The 23908-nt window shown below is 48.0% G+C and overlaps 1 protein-coding gene across 3 annotated transcripts in view; it reads left to right on the top strand.

The window, feature by feature from the left end:
- LOC144506945 (spectrin beta chain, non-erythrocytic 1-like) overlaps nt 1-23908 on the top strand; it is a 266820-nt gene that overhangs the window by 226959 nt on the left and 15953 nt on the right. For all 3 annotated transcript variants that reach the window (XM_078233354.1, XM_078233356.1, XM_078233357.1), the window contains exon 33: nt 22405-22679. In XM_078233354.1, the coding sequence (XP_078089480.1) occupies nt 22405-22679 (275 nt within the window). The remainder of the gene's footprint in view (nt 1-22404; nt 22680-23908) is intronic.

Below are 23908 nucleotides of genomic sequence, written 5' to 3' on the forward strand. Positions count from 1 at the left end.
GCAGGAGGAGGCCATTCAGCCCTTTGAGCCTGCTCCGCCACTCATTACAATCATGGCTGATCGTCCAACTCAATAGTCTAATTCAGCTGTAGTCGGGGGTGATTCGTTCCCACACTAAAAATGGGTTCTCAGGTGACTGAGTCCAATGCATGACCCACAGTTGCTGTCACAGGTGGGGCAAATAGTGGTTGGAGGAGAGGGTGGGTGGGGTGCCTGTGTGGGTGGGGTGCCCCTGTGGGTGGGGTGCCCCTGTGGGTGGGGTGCCGGGTGGTTGGGGTGCCGGGTGTTTGGGGTGCCGGGTGTTTGGGGTGCCGGATGGTTGGGGTGTCGGATGGTTGGGGTGCCAGATGGTTGGGGTGCCGGATGGTTGGGGTGCCGGATGGTTGGGGTGCCAGATGGTTGGGATGCCGGGTGTTTGGATGCCGGGTGTTTGGGGTGCCGGATGGTTGGGGTGCCGGGTATTTGGGGTGCCAGATGGTTGGGGTGCCGGGTGTTTGGTGTGCCGGATGGTTGGGGTGCTGGATGGTTGGGGTGCCGGGTGTTTGGGGTGCCGGATGGTTGGGGTGCCGGATGGTTGGGGTGCCAGGTTGCCATGCGCTGCTTTCACTGTCAGCGATTGGGTTCAGCTTGCTCTGTACGATGAAACTCGAGGAGTCCAGCTCCTTCCCAGATGCTTTTCCTGCAGTTCGGACGGTCTTGGGTCGGGAATTCCAAGGTGTCTGGAATGTTGCACTTTTTCAAGGAGGCTTTGAGGGAAGTGTTTCCTGTGCCCTCCTGGGTCTCACTTGCCGGATCGAAGCCCTGAGTAGGGCGCTTGTCTCAGGAGTCTCGTGTCAGGCATGTGGAGAATGTGGCCCTGCCCAGCGGGGCTGATCGAACCTGGTCAGTGCTTCAATGCTGGGGATATTGGCCTGAGTGAGAACACTGACACTGGTGCGCTTATCCTGCCAATGGATTTGCAGAATCTTGCAGAGACAGAGCTGGTGGTGCTTCTTCAGGGATTTGAGGTGCTGCTGTACATAGTCCACGTCTATGGATCAGAGGGGAGGGCTCTGTCGACAATGAGCTTGGAGCCTCTCGCTGTTAATGGCCGCATTGCGCCTCCCTTGCTGTGAATGGCCCTGCTGCTCCTCTCTGACTCTTCTAGGCTGTGGTGACTACCACTGGGACCTCTTTTCACCTGCATGGTAATACCTCCCAATTGTTGGACAAACCCACTTAATTCACAAATGTCTTTAGGAAAGGAAATCTGCTGCCCCTATCTGGCCTACGCGTGACTCCAGAACCCCAGTAATGTGGTTGGCTCTTAATTGCCCTCTGAAATGGCCTAGCAAGCCACTCAGTTATCTCAAACCCCGTGTCTGCGTGGGTTTCCTCCGGGTGCTCCGGTTTCCTCTCACAGTCCAAAGATGTGGGTTAGGTGGATTGGCCGTGATAAATTCACCCTTAGTGCCAGTGGGATTAGTGGGGTAAATAGGTCAAGCTAAGGGGATAGGGCCTGGGTGGGATTGTGGTCGGTGCAGACTCAATGGGCTGAATGGCCTCCTTCTGCACTATAGGGATTCTATGATTCTATGACAACACCATGGAGGATAAGCTCATTAAGGCTCATCTATGACAGGTTAAGGGAGAGGTGAAGTACTGGGTGCTCCAGTTTCTTCCCGCAGTCCAAGGAATCATAGAATCCCAAATGTGCAGAAGGAGGCCATTTGGCCCATCGAGTTTGCACCGACCACAATCCCACCTCGGCCCTACCCCCACTGTCTAAAGTGGAAGTTCCAGTGGGAGCCTGTGGAGAGTAATGTTGAGGACAGGTTGCCAAAGGGAGGTGTATGGACTGGGGCAGATTAAATGGAGAGGAAGACTACAACAACAATTTATACTTATATAGCACCTTTAACGTAATAAGATGTTACAAGGCACTTCACGGAGCATTATAAAATAAAAATATTACACTGGGCCACATAAGGGGCGGCATGGCGGCATAGTGGGTAGCACTGCTGCCTCGGAGAGCCGGGTTCCATTCCGGCTTTGGGTCACTGACTGTGCGGAGTCTGCAGCCTGCATGTTCTTCCCGTGTCTGCATGGGTTTCCTCCGGGTGCTCTGGTTTCCTCCCACAGTCCAAAGATGTGCAGGTTGGGGGATTGGCCATGCTAAATTGCCCCTTAGTGTCCAAAGATGCGCAGGTTGGGGGATTGGCCATGCTAAATTGCCCCTTAGTGTCCAAAGATGCGCAGGTTGGGGGATTGGCCATGATAAATTGCCCCTTAGTGTTCCCAGACTTATGGGTTAGCGGAGTAAATATTTGGGGTTCTGGGGTAAGCCTGGGTAAGAGTCAGTGAGGACTCAATGGGCTGAATGGCCTCCTTCTGCACTGTGGGGATTCTATGGCTGGAATCGGAGCGGGCGAGTGGCAGAGCATGGGTTGACCTCAGGCTGGATTTTACGGATTCGGGATGAGCGAGGCAGGAAAATCCCGCCCTATGAGTCTCTGATTTGCTCGCCCCGGAGCAGCTGATTATACAGGAACATGTTCAGCACTGGCTGAACCCATCTCTGTCACCCGATGCGCTCACTTTTAACCGTCAGCGCCGAAAGGACAATGTTAACGGAAACTAAAGCGTGAAAAACTCCAGCAGCAATACTTCTCTTCTCGAACATTTACAGCTGGTGCAGAATTATTCCAGTGATAATCCTTCACATGCTCCTGCTTCCCGTTTTCACGCAACAGCAAGAATACTAAAGAGAAATCTCTCCTGCCAGTTTGTTTTGTGGAGAAACGTGTTGAACCTGGGAGCTTTAAAAGATGCACATTAATGAGCAGATGCATTTTTTCATCTGCATGTCCATTACTTTTCACTTTACAAGCCCCAGCAGATCCGCAAATTCCTGACATTTAGGTACGGAATCTTCTGCTGCCAGTAACAGATATTTTCTCCAAACCAAACACTGACCTTTTGGTAAAGTATTTTACTTCCCTCTCTTGATTTGGGAGCCAGGACAGGATACATTTAAATTCTATGCCACATTTTAACATCCCACTTTGATCCAATTATACATTCCAATGGTGTATAAGCTTTATCAGTGCAAGGAGCGGCACGGTGGCACAGTGGTTAGCACTGCTGCCTCACAGCGCTAGGGACCCGGGTTCAATTCCGGCCTCGGGTGACTGACTTTGAGAACTTTCTCACACCCATCTTACTGTTACTATAGTGTACACTGATCCTACGGATGAATGGGCACGCAAGGTCAGACGGCACAGTGGTTTGCAATGCTGCCGCACAGTGCCAGGGTCCCAGGTTCAATTCCGGCCTTGGGTGACTGTGTGGAGTTTGCACAATCTCCCCGTGTCTGTGTGGGTTTCCTCCGGGTGCTCTGGTTTCCTCCCACAGTCCAAAGATGTGTAGGTTGGGTGGATTGGCCACGCTAAATTGCCCCTTAGTGTCCAAAGATGTGTAGGTTAGGGGGATTAGCAGGGTAAATAAATGGGGTGATGGGAATAGATGCTGGGTGGGATATTCTGTCAGAGAGTTGGTGCAGACTCAATGGGCCAAATGGGCTTCTTCTGAACTGTGGGGATTCTATGATTCTATGAACTTGCTACTGCAGCTACAGCATCCAAGGCTTTTGTAGCCAGAGGGCGCATTCTTGCTCTAAGTACCAATTTCCCCACATATCCCCACACTTCTTGTTCCACCAACTTTGATGTTATTATTCTCTCTTTCAGTTCTGTCTTTTTGAGTTTGAGTTGGTGGTTCAGGTGAGCTAACAGACCGCGGTACCCGAATCAAAGAATAAAGAAAATTACAGCACAGGAACAGGCCCTTTGGCCCTCCAAACCTGCACCAACCATGCTGCCCGACTGAATGAAAGCCCCTTACCCTTCCCACTATTCCCATCCTATTCATGTATTTGTCAAGATGCCCCTTAAAAGTCACTATCGTATCTGCTTCCAGATACCCCGGCAGTGAGTTCCAGGCCCCTACCACCCTCTGTGTAAAATACTTGCTTCGTACATCTTATTTAAACCTTGCCCCTCGCACTTTAAACCTATGGCCCCCTAGTAATTGACTCTTCCACCCTGGGGAAAAGCTTCTGACTATCCACTCTGTCCATGCCCCTCATAATCTTGTAGACTTCTATCAGGTCGCCCCTCAACCTCCGTCGTTCCAGTGAGAACAAACCAAGTTTCTCCAACCTCTCCTCATAGCTAATGCCTTCCATACCAGGCAACATCCTGGTAAATCTTCTCTGTACCCTCTCCAAAGCCTCCACATCGTTCTGGTAGTGTGGCGACCAGAATTGAACACTATATTCCAAGAATCCTTCGGGGAGTTGCTGCAAGTTTAGATAAAGAAGAGAAAAAAGTAGCTGGCATACTAGGGCGGCATGGTGGCACAGTGGTTAGCACTGCTGCTTCACAGCGCCAGGGACCCGGGTTCAATTCCAGCCTCGGGTCACTCTCTGTGTGGAGTTTGCATGTTCTCCCCGTGTCTGCATGGGTTTCCTCCGGGTGCTCCGGTTTCTTCCCATGGTCTAAAGAATCATAGAATCCTATAGTGCAGAAGGAGGCCATTTGGCCCATTGAGTCTGCACTGACCATAATCCCACCCAGACCCTATCCCCATAACCTCAAGTATTTACCCCAGCTAGTCCCCTTGACACTAAGGGGCAATTTAGCATGGCCAATGAACCTAACCAATCATCCTAAAGATGTGCAGGGTTAGGTGCATTGGCCATGCTTAAGTTGCCCCTTAATGTCCAAAGGTATACAGGCTAGATGGCTTAGCCATGGTAAATAGCTACAGGGATAAATGGCTACATGGGTTACAGGGATAGGGCAGGGTAGAGAGCCTGAGTGAGATGGTCAGCGAGTTGGTGCAGGCTTGATGGGCTGAATGGCCTCGTCTGCACTGAAGGTATTCTATGATATTCTATTGTATGATGCTGTTGGGAGTTAAAAGAACACGGCATCCTGGTGTAGAGAAGTAACGGCATTGGCAAACCCTTTTAGAACTACACAATTACCAGGATAGGGGAAGAAGCAGATGTTTGATTGAGATAATTGCAAGCTATTTTGTATGTGTTATGCAACTGCTACAGTGGGATATAAATCACTTCCCTCGCACGTAAAAGCAGGAGTGAGAATGTGACACACACAATGAATTTTGCGTTCCTGACTTTTGTTTGGCATGTATACCTTTCGCATAGAATTCTGCTCTGCCCTTCCATTTATTTATTTGCTTGGGATGTTAGCCATTTGGCTACATATACACTCTCATTCTTAATGCTTCCTGTTTTCAGCACATGCTTTCCATTAATGCCTTACTCAGACCCAGTTGAAACGCCCAGACGTTATTCCGATCTGTATATGTGATTGTGTTCTCAATCGAAAACGATCGGGGTACTGTGTGTCACTTTCGAAACTTACTTTGCAGAATGTGAAATTTGCAAGGTTGCGCAGTGTTGAAAACACAGTAGGAGAAAGGTGGTTGTGATTTGCATCTTTCAGTGGGTGTTGGAATATAAAGTTTTGCCTAATGCATTCCGACGTGCCTGAACCTCGTCCTCAACCCTTCGTTGTCTATCGTGAGAAGGCCTCCCGGCTTTATTCTGTGGGGTGAAACTGTTGGACGTTACTGAGCCTAAAACAGAGAATCAAATACAGGGGCTCTGATATCTCATTCATCAGTGAAATGGTGACCTCTATCCAACAAAATGCTGGAAATACTCAGCAGGTCTAGCAGCATCTGTGGAGAGAGAAACAGAGTTAACGTTTGGAGTCCAACATGACCCATCTTTGGAACCTTTCTCACTGAGTTATTCTTTCACTTTTATTAAATCACTCTTCTACTTTTATTCTTAATTTTGCTTAACTCATTCATTAATTTGTCATCAATTCATTATTTAATCTTAACGCATTTCATTTTAATAATTCACATTATATTTAATTACTCTTGGCACAGTGGTTAGCACTGCTGCCTCACAGGGACCTGGGTTCAATTCCCGGCTTGGGTCACTGTCTGTGCGGAGTCTGCATGTTCTCCCCGTGTCTGCGTGGGTTACCTCCGGGTGTTCCGGTTTCCTCCCACAGTCCGAAAGATGTACATGTTAGGTGCATTGGTCGTGCTAAATTCTCCCTCAGTGTACCCGAACAGGTGCCGGAGTGTGGCGACCAGGGGATTTTCACAGTAACTTCATCACAGTGTAAATGTAAGCCTACTTGTGACACTAATAAATAAACTTAAACTTAAATTAAAAAACTCAAAAAGTAAAGAGTGATTTAACAAATCAAAATTAAATTAATTAAACAATTAATTGTTAAATTAATGAAATAATAATCAAGTTAAGTTTCCCCACCCACCAACCTTTCCACTATGGAAATTATTGAAACTTACAGGATACTGCGAGGCCTGGATAGAATGGATGTGGAAAGGATGTTTCCACTAGTAGGAAAAACTACAACCAGAGGGCACAACCTCAGGCTAAAGGGACGATCCTTGAAAACAGAGATGAGGAGGAATTTCTTCAGCCAGAGAGTGGTGAATCTGTGGAACTCTTTGCCGCAGAAGGCTGTGGAGGCCAGGTCATTGAGTGTCTTTAAGACAGAGATAGGTTCTTGATTAATAAAGGGATCAGGGGTTATGGGGAAAAGGCAGGAGAATGGGGATGAGAAAAATATCAGCCATGATTGAATGGCAGAGTAGCCTCGATGGGCCGAGTGGCCTAATTCTGCTCCTATATCTTATGGCTTTATGGGACTTGGAAACTGCTGCTTGCGTGTGACCTTGGATGGTGATTGTCATATGTTTGTTCATCTTAGAAAACATGGGAAGGAACTTCTGAGTAACTAGATAATTCTAGTCCTCAGCCCAACCATTTTTAGCTGTTCAATCAATATCTTTCCCTCCATAATAAGGTCAGAAGTCGGGGTGTTCACTGATGGTGACACAATGTTCAGCACCATTCGTGACTCCTCAGATATTAAAGCGATCTGTGTCCATAGGCAGCAAGACCTGGAAAATATCCGGGCTTGGGTATTAAGTAGCAATTAACATTTGTGCCACACAAGTGCCAAGCAATGACCATCTCCAACAAGATAGAATCTAACCATCTCACCTTGACTTTCAATGGCATTGCCATTGTTAAATCCCCCAGTATCAACATCCTGGGGATTACCACTGACCAGACAGAACTGAACCAGTTATACGCCTCTACTTTCTCAGAAGACTAAGGACATTTGGCATGTCAGCTACAACTCTCACCAACTTTTATAGATGCACCATAGAAAGCATTCTTTGTGGTTGTATAACAGCTTGGTATGGCTCCTGCTCTGCCCAAGACCACAAGAAACTACAAAGGATTGTGAATGAAGCCCAGTCCATCACGCAAACCAGCCTCCCATCCATTGACACTGTCGACACTTCCCGCTGCCTCGGCAAAGCAGCCAGCATAATTAAGGATCCCATGCACCCCGGACATTCTCTCTTCCACCTTCTTCCGTCGGGGAAAAGATACAAAAGTTTGAGGACATGTACCAACCGACTCAAGAACAGCTTCTTCCCTGCTGCCATCAGAGTTTTGAATGGACCTACTTCGCATTAAGTTGATCTTTCTCTACACCCTAGCTATAACCATAACACTACATTCTGCACTCTCTCCTTTCCTTCTCTATGAATGGTATGCTTTGTCTGTATAGTTTGCAAGAAACAATACTTTTCACTGTATACTAATACAAGTGACAATAAATCAAATCAAAACCAAATTTTAAAAAATCAAATACTCTGGCAACAAGAGCAGGTGGGACTCACCAAGACTCCTTCAACAGCACCTTCCAAACTCACGACTGCTACCACCTAGAAGGACAAAGGCAGTAGCTGCATGGGAACACTACCACTACCACCTGGAAGTTGCCCTCCAAGTCACTCGCCATCTTGATTTTGAGTTGAATCACCGTTCCTTCACTGTTGCTGAGGCAAAATCCTGGAACTCCCTCCCTAACAGCATTGTGGGGTGTGCCTACACCATACAGTGGATGAAGAAGGCAGCTCATCATCATCTTCTCAAGGGCAATTAGGGATGGGCAATAAATGATGGCCTAGCCAGTGGTTCACATCCCACGAATGAATAAAAAAAACTGAGTTGGCAACTGGTTATTCATTATGAGCCTGATTTGCTGGGGAAAACATTATTCTAGTGTTGATACTTAAGTTGATATTCTAAAGCCAAGGAATAAGATGGAACCAAAGAAAACTCACGTATAAGATTCCTGTCCAAAGTTTATTTATTAGTGTCACAAGTAGGTTTACATTAACATTGCAATGAAGTTACTGTGAAAATCCCCTAGTCGCCACACTCTGTTCGGGTACACTGAGGGAGAATTTAGCACGGCCAATGCACCTAACCAGCATGTCTTCCCGACTGTGAGAGGAAACCAGAGCACCCGAAGGAAACCCACGCAGACACGGGGAGAACGTGCAAACTCCACACAGACAGTGACCCGAGGCTGGAATTGAACCCAGGTCCCTAAAGCTGTGCTAACCACTGCGCCACCGTATTGTCCTTACAAAAGGTAACGTAAGGAAGGAAACATTATGGGGAAAAAATAATGGCTTAAAGTCTGACAAATCCCTCGGGCAGGATTTATTGAAAGCAGGTGTGGAAATTACAGGTGTTTTAGCCACAATCTTCCAAATTGTCCCTTTAGGTTGGGGAATTGCAAACGTAACTCCATTATTCAAGAATGGGGGGAGAGCACAAGAGAAATGTGTAAATTATAGACCTATTCTCACATAATTGTGGGGAAATTATTGAAATCTATACTTAATGGCAGTGTGACAGGAACTTAAAGCTGATGAGACAGAGCCAACATGGAATGTTTAGGCATAGATCATGTATGACAAACCTAATTGAGCTCCTCGAGGAAGTAAATAAAGAACTAAGGGGAATGTCAAGGGATGTATTTATCCACACTTCCAGAAAACAATCAATAAAACACCACCTTAGAAACTGTCAACTGAAATTAGAACCCATGGAACGGAAGACAAATTATTGACCTGGTTCGGAGATATGTTGCATGGTAGAACACGGATTAGGGATAGGACCATAGAATCTCTACAGTGCAGAAGGAGGCCATTTGACCCATTGGGGGGAATTTTACCATTTTGAGTCTAAGTGCCGAATCTGGGCGTCAAATAGATCCGAGCCCGGAATCCTCTTTCCAGCGCGCCCATACGTGTTTTGCCGGCTCCAATCCAATTCGTGCTGTGGGCGGGGCTTAGCGCTGGTGGACCGATCGGAGCTGTGAACTGCGCATGCGCAGTTCAAAATAAATCTGACAGAGCGCACCCGGGCACGAAAGAAAAAAAAAGCAGAAAGCGGCTCTCTGACACAGACCATCTGGGGCGGGGGAGGGGGGGGGATGCGACGTATCATCCTCTGGGGGGGTTCCGCTGCCAGTCTGCGGCCGATCCCTCCTCCCCACCGGAGGAACAATTCCCTCCGCCGGAGTGGCCACATATTTCAAACACCAAGACTGTCATCAGTCACCTCAGCGTTCCGCTGGTCAACTGAGTGAACTTGTACAAGCAGTGGGAATTATCAATGTAAAGCTGCTTCAGCAGTGCAAAAAAAACACACCATCCTCGCCGGGGTACCAAGAGACAACTCAGATCCAAATAAATAACTCAAGATTATTTATCCTTCTATTTACTCCTTCGGGACGAACATGGCTCATATCACAAATCTACTTAGTCTTTGGCATTTACCCTAGTCGTTTCATTCTGCATCAGTGCCCTGAACAGATGGTGCAAAGAAAGTGTGGCACTGTTGCGTTCCACTGAGGTGAATGATGACAGTCTTGGTGTTTGAAGTATGCGGCCATTCTGGTGGAGAGAATCGTTCCTCTGGTGGGGAGGAGGGATCTGCCGCAGACTGGCAGCGGAACCCCCCCCCCCGCAGAGGATGATATGTCACACCTCCCCCCCCCCCCTCTGGTCAGAGAGCCGTTGCAGGTTCTGACCCCGCTCTTCGGAGGCTGCAGTGGCGACTTCAGACTTTTATTTTGCAGGTCACTTACAGTGCGGATGCGGATCGGACCCGAAGACAGTAAAGTGGGATTTGGCGGTAGAGTTGGGCGCGCGGTTCATTAAGTCGATTTAAATGCATGCAACTGCATTTAAATTGTCGGGCCGCCCGACGCCTGAATCGGGTGTTGGTAAAGCCACGATCTGCTCGGATTCGGGTGCAGATCGTGTTAAAGGCCCGACGCCCAACTTTACCGTGATTTCACGCCCGAAAATGGGGGCAAAGTTTTGGTAAAATCGGGCTCATTTAGTCTGCACCAACCACAATCCCACCAAGACCCTATCCCCATAATCCTAGTTATTTACCCTGCTAATTCCCTGACACTAAGGGGCATTTTAGCATGGCTAATCAACCTAACCCGCACATCTTTGGAGTGTGGGAGGAAACCGGAGCACCCGGAGAAAACCCCACGCAGACACAAGGAGAACGTGCAAACTCCACACAGACAGTGACCTGAGGCCGGAATTGAACCCGGGACCCTGGCACTGTGAGGCAGCAGTGCTAACCACTGTGCCACCATGTCGCCCATAAAAGATAGATACTCACATTGAAAGGGAGGGAACAGTGTTGCCCCCCCCAGAGTTTCTTCCATGGGGCTTTAACTAGTTAATATAATTATTAATGACGTCGATAACACAGTAGAGAACCATATACCCAGGTTTGCTGACAAGACAAAGTTGATGAGGAGCATAAAATCTCATTGCAATGTCGATAGACTACACAAGTGTGCACATTGTGACAGATGGATTTCAATGCAGTTAAGTGTGAGGCCATCCCTTTTAGGCCAAAAATAAAGGATAGATCCTTCTTTTCTTTAAATGTTGCAAAGCTCAAAACAATGAGGGTCTGAAGGGATTTATGGGCCCTGGCATGCAGATCACTGAGGTGTCGTAGGGGGTATCACACCTTAGAAAGGACATACTGGCCTCAGAAGCAGTGAATCCAAAGATGTGCAGGTTCGGTTGATTGGCCATGTTAAATTGACCCTAGTGTCAGAGGGGTTAGCAGGGTAAATATGTGGGGTTACGGGAATAGGGCCTGGGTGGGATAGTGGTTGGTGCAGACTCGATGGGCCAAATGGCCTCCTTCTGCGCTGTATGGATTCTATGATTCTATGAAACACACATTCACCAGAATGTCACCAGGGCTCCCAGAGTTAGGTTATGAGTTTAGATTACATTAACTAATCCTGTATTCCCTGGAGGTATCTAAGGTTAAGGGTGACCTGACTAATGTTTTAAGAGTTTTTCAACATCAGCTATATGTAGAGAAATCTTTAATGTGGGTGGGGGATTTGATTTGGTTTGATTTATTATTGTCACATTGCGAGGCGGGTTCGGGGGGAGCTGCGGTGGCCAATTAGTCATTACAGGGAGCTTGGACATTGTGGATGGTTGGAGGTCAAATGGACATCATAAGGGTCCGATCGAGAGCAGGTAAACTTGTTGGCCCTGGAGATGAACACACCTGCTGACCTATCAGACTGATCAGCTCAATAAAATATGGAGTGGGCTGGTGGGAATTGACAGAAACAAGTGCGTGGTGTCCTGTGACAATGACAAAACGTGACATAGTCATCCACACTAACTCCATTTGGGACGGCACGGTGGCACAGTGGTTAGCACTGCTGCCTCACAGCGCCAGGCACCCGGGTTCGATTCCCAGCTTGGGTCACTGTCTGTGTGGAGTTTGCACATTCTCCCCGTGTCTGCGTGGGTTTCCTCCGGGTGCTCCGGTTTCCTTCCACAGTCCAAAGATGTGCGGGTTAGGTTGATTGGCCATGCAAAATTACCCCTTAATGTCAGGGGCACTAGCTAAGGTAAATACATGGGGTTATGGGGATAGGTCCTGTGAGGGATTATGGTCAGTTTAGGCTCGATGGGCTGAATGGCCTCCTTCTGCACTGTAGGGATTCTATGAACTACAAATACCATTGATTTCCAAGACAGTGGGGGGGCGGGGGAATGTTCCCGTCCCACTTGCCATGGGAACCTTAGAATGGCTCCTGAGTTTGTGTACCTGGCTATTGGAAAGTTCGGACCAAATGTAATGCGATAAAAATCCAAAGGTCCGTTAACTCAGGCCGGATTTTCCGGTTTTGGGGTGAGCGTGACCGGAAAATCCCACCCAGTGCATCAACAATCTTTCAATCCAAGGACGATCCCAGCATGCAACAAGAGCTGCGAAAGGAACTAGTCACGGCCCCTTCACCTGAAACCTTCAAAACCCACCTTTAGTTTATTTCAAAGTTCTCATTGTCACAACGACCATCTCAGCAAAGAACAAAGAAAATCACAGCACAGGAACAGGCCCTTCGGCCCTCCAAGCCTGTACCGACAATGCTGCCTGACTGAACTAAAACCCCCTACCCTTCTGGGGATCATATCTCTCTATTCCGATCCTATTCATGTATCTGTCAAGACGCGCCTCAGATGTCACTCTTGTACCTGCTTCCACTAACTTCCCCGGCAGCGAGTTCCAGGTACCCACCACCCTCTGTGTAAAAAAACTTGCCTCGTACATCTCCTTTAAACCTTCTCCCTTGCACCTTAAACCTGTGCCCCCTAGTAATTCACTCTTCCACCCTGAGAAAAAGCTTCTGACTATCCACTCTGTCCATGCTCCTCATAATCTTGTAGACTTCTACCAAGTCGCCCCTCAACCCCCATCGTTCCAGTGAGAACAAATCAAGTTTCTCCAACCTCTCCTCATGGCTAAGTTATGCCTGACTTAGCAAACGCTAAATGTTGGTGAAATACAGAGATTAGTTGGTGATATCGTCACGACTGAAGCAGAAGTGTTCTCGATGGATCTGATCCTTATCAGCTCCTTCAGTCCCCCGGGAATCCTGCCGTCCAGCAACTCCAGTGTCGATCAGAACGAAATAAAAATCTTTTTAATCGAGATCGCACCTTCTTAATAGATTTTGGTGACTGACACCTCTCTCTCCCCACGACCCCCAGCCCCCGGGAGTGATTGGTCATCCCTTGAACTGCCTTCGTTAAAATCGAATTCCAAAAATGATTCCAAAAGGCAAATCAGAAGCTTAATGGTGAAATATTGAGGGCATTCTGTGGCTAATTTACACCTCAGTAAAATCCCACAAGCAACAATGAGTGTCACTCGAGGGAGAAGTGTCAGGCAAAATACCTGAACGCCTCTTCAAATGCAGCAAGTCCTCACTGCCAGTTGTGGTTGTGTTCCCTCAAGTCGCCACTTTAAGTGAATCAATTTCTAAGTAAATCAATGTCAAAGCCAGAGTTGGTGTCCATCGGACACTCCTCACCTGGGGAAAAGAAAGTGGTATATAATAGTGTACCATTAGTGTGCGGCACTGTGCATTCCAAGCTGGAATAACTAGTGGAATAAAATGAATCACTAAATCTGAAAGAATTCCTGTTAAAATTCAAAGGAAATGGCACTCACCAATCTCTCTTCCTTCTTAGGCAGTCCCTTAGGTCTGGGGATGACTTGCTTCGACTCTGGCTGATTGTGTTGGGGAGATACTTTGGGGGCGATTCCCCCAAAAAACTTCTGAGTGTCGAATTCGCGTGAAAACAGGAGTAATTCACGTTGGTTTCTTTCAGTGGGAGTTCAGAGAAGAATCTCCCACACTCTGTGCACCGCTGAGTGCTGAAGGGGGGGGTCACCGTGCATGCGGCGATCTGTCAGCACCGAGATCGGCGCATGCACAATAGCCCCTGTTTGTCGACCTCCTGATTGCTGGCCAGCTCAATCGCTAGCCAGCCCCACGACCTGTGCATCGCCAGCTCTCCCATCACCGGCCCCCCCCCCTCCCCACCCACCCACCCCCCCCTACCATCACGGCCCAATCGCTGGCCCCCCAAGCAAGCATGCCGGGCCCAGCCTCAATCCCCACAACCCCAATCCCCCGCTTCCCCCACTCACCAGACGCCCAGCACGGATCTCGCTAATTCGCTGAAATCGCCCCCACTATCTTTTCAGCGATGCTTTGCTTTGAGAGCATCCCGAAAATGTTTCAGTGGAGGTGGTTTTGAGTAAGTTGGAGCCTCACTGCTGGACATGTTGGGTGCAATTTTTCCACCTGCTGCGCTACTCGACCAGCGTAGCGGGGCGGAACATTTACGCGGGAGGCAAAAAACCGGAACCGCGATCTTCCTGGGCCATTTTATCTGACGATGCCCCGCTAATTAAAAAGGCTGATTTTAATTAGCAAGCCTGTGACGGTATCATCAGGGATCACTTATGGCTCCAACACTGCCGGTGGAGGCCCAATCAGGGATCACATATGATTCCCAGCAGCGGGGACCAGGTGTGATGGCGTCCCTGGTGGGAATGGAAGCTGTTGACTTTGGGGAAAGCCCAAGCACTCAAGCAACATTGACCACCTGTTCTCCAAAATCCGGACGTGTTAAAAACATCCAATTTCCCTGGTGGGCAGATGGCTTCTTTTCTTGCTGTCTCTATAGCAGCAGGCACATTGGCACAGCCAACTGGGCACTTCTCATGTTTAAAAATTATTAAAAACTCTCACCCGCAGCAAAACCGGAAAATTTAAATCAAATTTAAACCTTCCAACTTTTTATTTGAAGAAAACAACTTTGAAAGTGACCATCCACGGCCACAGATTTACTCAATAAATGCTGGTTTTGGGTTTCGTGACTTTTTGTACAGAGTGATGTTGCCTCAGACGGTATGCTGCTAATAATGGCACCGATTCGACAGGTCCTGAAGGCAGCTGACATGCGCTGTACGAAGACATGGGCGGCACAGCGGCACAGTGGTTAGCAGAGCTGCCTCACAGCGCCAAGGACCTGGGTTCAATTCCGGCCTCGGGTGACTGTGTGGAATTCACATGTTCTCCCCCGTGTCTGCGTGGGTTTCCTCCGGATGCTCCGGTTTCCTCCTACACTCCAAAGATGTGCGAGTTAGGTAGATCGGCCATGCTAAATTGACCCTTAGTGTCAGGAGGATTAGCTGGGTGAATATGTGGGTTTCTGGAGATAGGGCCTGCGTGGGATTGTGGTCGGTGCAGACTCGATGGGTCGAATGGCCTCCTTCTGCACTGCAGGGATTCTATGGACAGGGATGTTGCTTTTATGGACATGCAAAACTCAATGATACCACAGAGGGCAATGATGCACATTGCGCGATGATACACAAAATGCGATGGTATAAGGGCAAGCTTTCTACATGAAACCAGGATCAATACCAGGCAAACGGGACTTAAAACAAACACCCACTTAACAAAAAATCAAGGACATTTGGTATGTCCACTCTGACTCTCACCAACTTCTACAGATGCACCATAGAAAGCATTCTTTCTGGTTGTATCACAGCTTGGTATGGCTCCTGCTCTGCCCAAAACCACAAGAAACTACAAGGGGTCGTGGACGAAGCCCAGTCCATCACGCAAATCAGCCTCCCATCCATTGACTCTGTCTACACTTCCCGCTGCCTCGGAAAAGCAGCCAGCATAATTAAGGACACCACGCACCCCGGACATTCTCTCTTCCACCTTCTTCCCTCGGGGAAAAGATACAAAAGTCTGAGGTCACGTACCAAGAGGCTCAAGAACAGCTTCTTCCCTGCTGCTGTCAGACTTTTGAATGGACTTACCTTGCATTAAGTTGATCTTTCTCTACACCCTAGCTATGACTGTAACATTGCATTCTGCACTCTCTCCTTTCCTTCTCTATCAACGGTATGCTTTGTCTGTATAGCGCACCAGAAACAATACTTTTCACTGTATCCCAATACATGTGACAATAATAAATTAAAACAAACTTAAATTGTCGAGGGCTTACTATAGCAGCGAGGTATCTTTTACATCTATCCGAACAGCTAGAACCAACAAATGGGACAAAATGGCCCGAATGGCCTCCTCCTGCACTGTGGGGATTCTATGATTTTATGTCCTTAACACCAACCACCGGGGAACCCCTCCTTCATCTTCTCTGCAATCAGGTAATCATTAGTACGTCACTAATCTCTGCTATCTATTCCTTGATTTGATTTGATTTATTATTGTCACATGTATTAGTATACAGTGAAAAGTATTGTTTCTTGCACGCTATACAGACAAAGCATACCGTTCATAGAGAAGGAAAGGAGAGAGTGCAGAATGTAGTGTTACAGTCATAGCTAGGGTGTAGAGAAAGATCAACTTAATGCGAGCTAGGTCCATTCAAAGGTCTGACAGCAGCAGGGAAGAAGCTGTTCTTGAGTCGGTTGGTACGTGACCTCAAACTTTTGTATCTTTTTCCCGACAGAAGAAGGTGGAAGAGAGAATGTCCGGGGTGCGTGAGGTCCTTAATTATGCTGGCTGCTTTCCCGAGGCAGCGGGAAGTGTAGGCGGAGCCAATGGATGGGAGGCTGGTTTGCATGATAGACTGGGCTACATTCACTTTTGTAGTTCCTTGCGGTCTTGGGCAGAGCAGGAGCCATACCAAGCTGTGATACAACCAGAAAGAATGCATCTGGTGCATCTGTAAAAGTTGGTGAGAGTCGTAGCTGACATGTCAAATTTCTGGTGAAGCAGCAAACAGAAGAATTCCAGGTTAATGAGGTGCAATTTCCCATGTTCAGATCTCACAACTGGATTTTAGGGAATGACGAATCATCCATAAATTCCCAAGTCTGTTAATGATTCTCTTTAAGAAGTTTAACAACACCAGGTTAAAGTCCAACAGGTTTATTTGGTAGCAAAAGCCACACAAGCTTTCGGAGCTCTAAGCCCCTTCTTCAGGTGAGTGGGAATTCTGTTCACAAACAGAATTCCCACTCACCTGAAGAAGGGGCTTAGAGCTCCGAAAGCTTGTGTGGCTTTTGCTACCAAATAAACCTGTTGGACTTTAACCTGGTGTTGTTAAACTTCTTACTGTGTTTACCCCAGTCCAATGCCGGCATCTCCACATAATGATTCTCTTGGCAGTTTCATATCCAAGTTAACCGTGTCTCTCCAATTCCCTCCACTTCTACTTTCCAAAAAGTCTGTTGTGCGATACTTTATCAAATGCTTTTTGGAAGTCCAAAAGTACACCACATCGACTGCACTCAATCCTCTCTCCTACGTCTTCAGAGAGATGAACCAGGTTAGTCAGAATTGATTTGCTTTGAACAAATCCACGCTGGGCATCTCTTATTAACGTGTTCTTCTCCAAGTGAGAATGAACTGTTCTCCTGAATAACAATCTCTAGCAGTTTTCCCACCACTAATGTTAGACTGATTGACCTGTAGTTACCAATTTATCCCTCTAACATCTGCAAGCCCCCTGGCACCACACCCCCATTTATAGAACATAGAACATAGAAAAGCTACAGCACAAACAGGCCCTTCGGCCCACAAGTTGCGCCGAACATGTCCCTACCTACTAGGCTTACCTATAACCCTCTATCTTACTAACTTCCATGAACTTATCCAAAAGTCTCTTAAAAGACCCTATCGAATCCGCCTCCACCACCACTACCGGCAGCCGATTCCACACACCCACCACCCTCTGAGTGAAAAACTTACCCCTAACATCTCCTCTGTACCTACTCCCCAGCCCCCTAAACCTGTGACCTCTTGTGGCAATCATTTCAGCCCTGGGTAAAAGCCTCTGAGAATCCACTCTATCAATACCTCTCAACATCTTATACACCTCTATTTATACATAGAAACTAGAAGCAGGAGTTAGACATTCGGCCCTTCCAGCCTCCTCCGCCATTCGTTTTGACCATGACTGATCATTGAATTCAATATCCTGATCCCCCCCTTCGCCCCATATCCCTTGCTCCCTTTAGCTCCAAGAGCTATATCTAATTTCTTCTTGAAATCACACAACGTTTTGGCCTCAACTACATTCAGTGGTAGTGAATTCCACACATTCACCACCCTCTGGGTGAAGAAATGTCTCCTCACCTCAGTTCAAAAAGGCTTATTCTCAAAATATGACCCCTAGTTCTGGACTCCCCCACCATTGGGAATATTCTTACTGAATCTACCCTGTCTAATCCTGTTAGAATTTTATAAGTTCCTATGAGATCCCCTTTCACTCTTCTGAGCTCCAAAGAATATAATCATAACAGACTTAATGTCTCCTCATATGACAGACCTGCCATCCCAGGAATCAGCCTGGTAAACCTTCGCTGCACTCCCTCTATAGCAAGGACATCCTTCCTCAGATAAGGACACCAAAACGGCACACAATACTCCAACTGTGGCCTCATCAACGCCCTGTATAATTGCAGCAAAACATCCCTGTTCCTTTGACAACCTTTGGAAACCTTTGACAAAGGGTCATCTGGACTCGAAACGTCAGCTCTTTTCTCTCCTTACAGATGCTGCCAGACCTGCTGAGATTTTCCAGCATTTTGTCTTTTGGTTTCAGATTCCAGCATCCGCAGTAATTTGCTTTTATCCCTATTCCTATACTCAAATCCTCTCGTTATGAAGGCCAACATACTGCATGCTGTACCTGCGCGCTTACTTTCAGCACGAGGATATTAAGGTCTCACTGAGAATCCACCTCTCTCAGTTTACACCCATTCAAATAGGGCAATGTTGGGGTGAGGGACAGGAGTCAGTTGGAAAGCAAGAGGTCTCTTTAAGAAGAGCAGCATGTACTGTCAGCGCACAGAGTGCGGCTCCCTGCTCAGTGTCCAGGTAGCCAGCAGCACACACCATACTTGGAGCTCTCAGGTAAATGAGAAGGCAAGTTTGCCTGCTGCCTCTCTGAGTGGCAGCGGGCACAGCAGAGGAGTCAGTGGATTAGTGTTGTTGTCAGAGACCCAGGTTAATGCTCTGGGAACGCGAGTTCGAATTCCACCACGGAAGCTGGTGAAATTAAAAGGCTAATGTTGTTGGGTGAACAATAGTCTGAAAAACCCATCTGGTTCACGAATGTCCTTTAGGGAAGGAAATCTGCCGTCCTTACCTGGTCTGGCCCACATGTGGCTCCAGTGGCTCAGCCAGCGTGCCAACATCCTGTGAAAGAATTAAAAAAGGTTGCAAAGCACAAACATGAGTGTTTAGCCTAAAGAAGATTTGGACCGCATGGTGTGGTTCCCACTTTCACTATTTAATATAAGAAAAGTGGTCAGTCTTACAACCAATTCTGACAACATGTACCCCAGTGAGTGAGGTTCAGCAAACACTCAGTATTGCAACAAAACAAAGTTCATTTATTACATTAACACTGCAATGAAGTTACTGTGAAAATCCCCAAGTCGCCACACTCCGGCACCTGTTCGGGGACACCGAGGGAGAATTTAGCATGGCCAGTGCACCTAACCAGCACGCCTTTTGAACTGTGGGAGGAAACCGGAGCACCCGAGGGAAACCTACGCGGACATGGGGAGAACGTGCAGACTCCGCACAGACAGTGACCCAAGCCAAGAATTGAACCTGGCTCCCTGGCGCTGTGAGGCAGCAGTGCTAACCACTGTGCCGCCCCCTCAAAGAAATGGCAGAGGTGATGAGCAGGCATTTTATATCCGTCTTCACTGCAGAATACTCAGAAAACGTCAGAAAAATACTTGAAAACCAACGAATCATAGAATGCAGAAGAAGGCCATTCAGCCCATCGAGCCTGCACTGATAACAATCCCACCCAGGCCCTATCCCCATAGCACCATGCATTTACCCTGCTACCCCTGGCACTGAGGGGCAATTTAACATGGCTATATATTTACCCCACTAATTCCCTTAACCTACACATGTTGGGACACTAAGGGCAATTTGGCACGGCCAATCCACCTAACCTGCAGATCTTTGGACTGTGGGAGGAAACCAGAGCACCCGGAGGAAACCCACGCAGACACGGGGAGAACGTGGAAACTCCACACAGACAATGACCCAAGCCGGGAATTGAACCCGGGTCCCTGGCGCTGTGAGGCAGCAGTGTTATCCACTGTGCCACCACGCCGACCCAACAACTAAACAGCTTTGTTATGCAATCTGTGAACGATTCAAAAACTGCCCTCCACTCGCTATGTTTACAAACACAACACAGTTATCCCGCTGACCCAAACCTCTCACTGATACTTGCCAGAGTGAAACAGTCAGCGACATCACATTTTCCATCCGCTGAAGCATTTGTGGCCTTCACAGCATGTAAACATCTCTATTATATAACCTCGAGATTACTGTCGGTGATATTAATATATGAACCCTGACCCATGTTTGCGGAACATTCCATTGTCTGTTATTTTTAGCACAGGTGTTGGCATGTTAATATTTTACATGCCTGTACAGACACAGCGGATAAATTGTTCAATGATTGGCTCTTTGCAATAGCAGCAGACATTGTAATTGAACCGGCGATGCAACTCATAGAATTATTGAATCCCACCGTGCAGAAGGAGGCCATTCGGCCCATCGAGTCTGCACCGACCCCAATCCCACCCAGGTCCAATATCCGTAACTCCACATATTTACCCCGCTAGTCCCCCTGACAATAAGGGGCAATTTAGCATGGCCAATCCACCTAACCCGCACATCTTTGGACGGAAACCGGAGCACCCGGAGGAAACCCACGCAGACACGGGGAGAACATGCAAACTCCACACAAACAGTGACCCAAGCTGGGAATCGAACCCGCGTCCCTGGCGCTGTGAGGCAGCAGTGCTAACCACTGTGCCACCGTGCCACCCATGGGGTGGGACCTTCTGCTCCCGCCCACCATAGGATTGGAAATTCCCACCCGAAGTCAATAGGCCTCCTGCTAGTCCGTCCAATTTTCTGTCCCACCCGAGATGATTCCCAGCTCGGGCAGGGTCGGTAAATTAAGGTTATGGCCACTATTCCTGGGACTAGCTTCAATATTCCAGATTTTATTAACTGAATTCAAATTCCACCAGCTGCAGTGGTAGGATTTGAACCTGGGTCCCCCAAGAGCAGTAACCTGGGCCTCTGGAGTACTAGCCCACTGACATGACCACAACGCCACCATCCCCCGAGGTGACTATAAGCACGGACAAAGGAGTATCTTCAGGGAAAAAGTGAGGCAAGAGGGTTAGCGATTGGTCAGAGGGAAGTCCAGAGCTTTCAAGCCTTGGCAACTGAAGGCCCAGCCCCCAATGGTGGGACAATTAAAATTGAGGACAGAAATAGATAGTGGGTATCTTCGAGCGGCGTGGCGCTGGAAGAGACACAGAATTGGAGAGGGCTGTGGAGGGATTTAAAAGCAAGGAAGAGCTTCATAAAATCAAGAAGCTGCTTGGTTCTGATATTTTGTTTGACAGCTACAACCTTCAGGGAATTTGTGAGGCAAAATGACTTATTTCGGTGAGACCATATAAACACATTGATGTATTTGATTGGCAGATCCCTGTTCAAAACTTAAGTTAGATTAACCCATTCAAAATAAATGGGCTCTGTTAAAATTGCAGACGAAGGAATTACATACGAACATATTAATATGAATCAGACATAATTTAGTGTAAATCCTACTTGATAGTACTCTCTCGATTAGTTACTTGTGGAGCGGTGATGGCCAGATGGTATAATCGCGAGCCTATTAATCCAGAAACCCAGCTAATGTTGTGGGGACCTGGGTTCGAATCCCGCCACGGCAGATGGTGGAATTTGAATTCAATTTTAAAAATCTGAAATTAAGAATCTACTGATGACCATGAAACCATTCTCAATTGTTGGAAAAACCCATCTGGTTCACTAATGTCCTTTAGGGAAGGAAATCTGCCGTCCTTACCTGGTCCTTACCTGGTCTGGCCTACATGGGCCTTCCAAGGGCAATTAGGGATGGGCAATAAATGCTGACCAGCCAGCAACGCCCATGTCCCAAGAATGAATAAACAAAACTTGCTGCATGACTAATTTAAAGCTAACCATACTTTGGAAATTAACTATTCTTCCACAGTGGCACAGTGATTAGCATAGCTGCCTCACAGGGCCAGGGACCCAGGTTCAATTCCAGCCTCGGGTCACTGTCTGTGTGGAGTCTGCACATTCTCCCCATGTCTGCATGGGTTTCCTCCGGGTGCTCCGGTTTCCTCCCACAGTCAGAAGATGTGCAGGTTGGGTTGATTGGTCATGCTAAATTGACCCTAGTGTCAGGGGGATTAGTGGAGTAAATGTGCGGGGTTATGGGAATAGGGCCTGGGTGAGATTGTGGTTGGTGCAGACCCGATGGGCTGAATGGCCTCCTGTTCTGTAGGGATTCTATGATTCCTGGGATAACTGATGATGTAGTATTGTTGATCATCTGTAACCACTGACAGCCAAAGTGATTCACAGCTACAATGCATGGATTTGGAAATTAACACGATCGAAGTTGCAGGTGATTTCTTTATTAATACTCATGAGTTGAGTCTCTCACAATTATCTCCAATAGATTACCACATCGGAAGATTTGTCTGCCTTGGTAAATGGTACTGAGAGTCCCGAAGAAAAGACATTGGAGAGTGAGGATAAATCGGAGTTTGAAGAGAGGCCCCGTGAGAGAGCTTCCAAACCTCCGCCCCTGATATTGCCAGAGTTGGACATTGAGAAGCGGAGAACTTCATCCACACTCCCCAGTTGGACTTCGAGAGAAGAGGCTGCACAACTGGAAGGCTACCTTGCACGTAAGCACGAGCTGGAAGGACCTACCAGGAAAGCATCAAACAGGTGAGTCCTTCAAGCTCGGCAATTTTTTTCAATTTGTGGAATCTGAGTGAAAATGCTATTTGTTTCTTAAACTGTGTCTCAGTTCGCGCTGGCCCCACATCCCAAGTCACTGGCTTATGGGTTCAAATCCCGCAAATCAAGGATGACACTCTTATGCAGCACTGAGGGAGTGCTGCACTGTCAGAGGGTCAGTACTGAGGGAGCGCCGCAATGTCGGAGGGTCAGTACTGAGGGAGCACTGCACTGTCAGAGGGTCAGTACTGAGGGAGCGTCGCACTGTCAGAGGGTCAGTACTGAGGGAGTGCTACACTGTCAGAGGGTCAGTACTGAGGGAGTGCCGCACTATCAGAGGGTCAGTACTGAGGGAGCGTCGCACTGCCAGAGGGTCAGTACTGAGGGAGTGCCGCACTGTCACAGGGTCAGTACTGAGGGAGCGCCGCAATATCGGAGGGTCAGTACTGAGGGAGCGCTGCACTGTCGGAGGGTCAGTACTGAAGGAGCGCCACACTGTTGGAGGGTCAATATTGAGGGAGCGCCGCATTGTCAGAGGGTCAGCACTGAGGAGTGCTGCACTGTTGGAAGATCAGTACTGAGGGACTGCTGCACTGTCAGATGGCCAGTTTTGAGGGAGTGCTGCATTGTCAGAGAATCAGTACTGAGGGAGTGCTGCAGTGTCAGAGGGTCAGTACTGAGTGAGTCCTGTACAGTCAGAGGGTCAGTACTGAGGGAGCGCTGCACCGACAGAGGGACTGTACTGCGGGAGCGCTGCACTATCAGAGGGTCAATGCTGAGGGAGTGCCGCACTGTCAGAGGGTCAGTACTGAGGGAGTGCTGAACTGTCAGACGGTCGTACTGAGGGAGTGCTGCACTGTCAGAGGGTCAGTACTGAGGGAGTGCTGCACTGTCAGAGGGTCAGTACTGAGGGAGTGCTGCACTGTCAGAGGGTCAGTACTGAGGGAGTGTTGCACTGTCACAGGGTTAGTACTGAGGGAGTGCCGCACTGTCAGAGGGTCAGTACTGAGGGAGTGTTGCACTGTCAGAGGGTCAGTGCTGAGGGAGTGCCGCATTGGCAGAGGGTCAGTACTGAGGGAGTGTTGCACTGTCAGAGGGTCAGTACTGAGGGAGTGCTGCACTGTCAGAGTGATCTTTTTGATCAAACTTTCACTCGCAGTTCCATCTCTTCTTGAATTAGTGTCCATGTTCATTGTACCTATTCGTAAGTAGCTTCG

Source organism: Mustelus asterias, chromosome 18, assembly GCF_964213995.1.
Source record: "Mustelus asterias chromosome 18, sMusAst1.hap1.1, whole genome shotgun sequence".
In the NCBI taxonomy this organism is placed as follows: domain Eukaryota; kingdom Metazoa; phylum Chordata; class Chondrichthyes; order Carcharhiniformes; family Triakidae; genus Mustelus; species Mustelus asterias.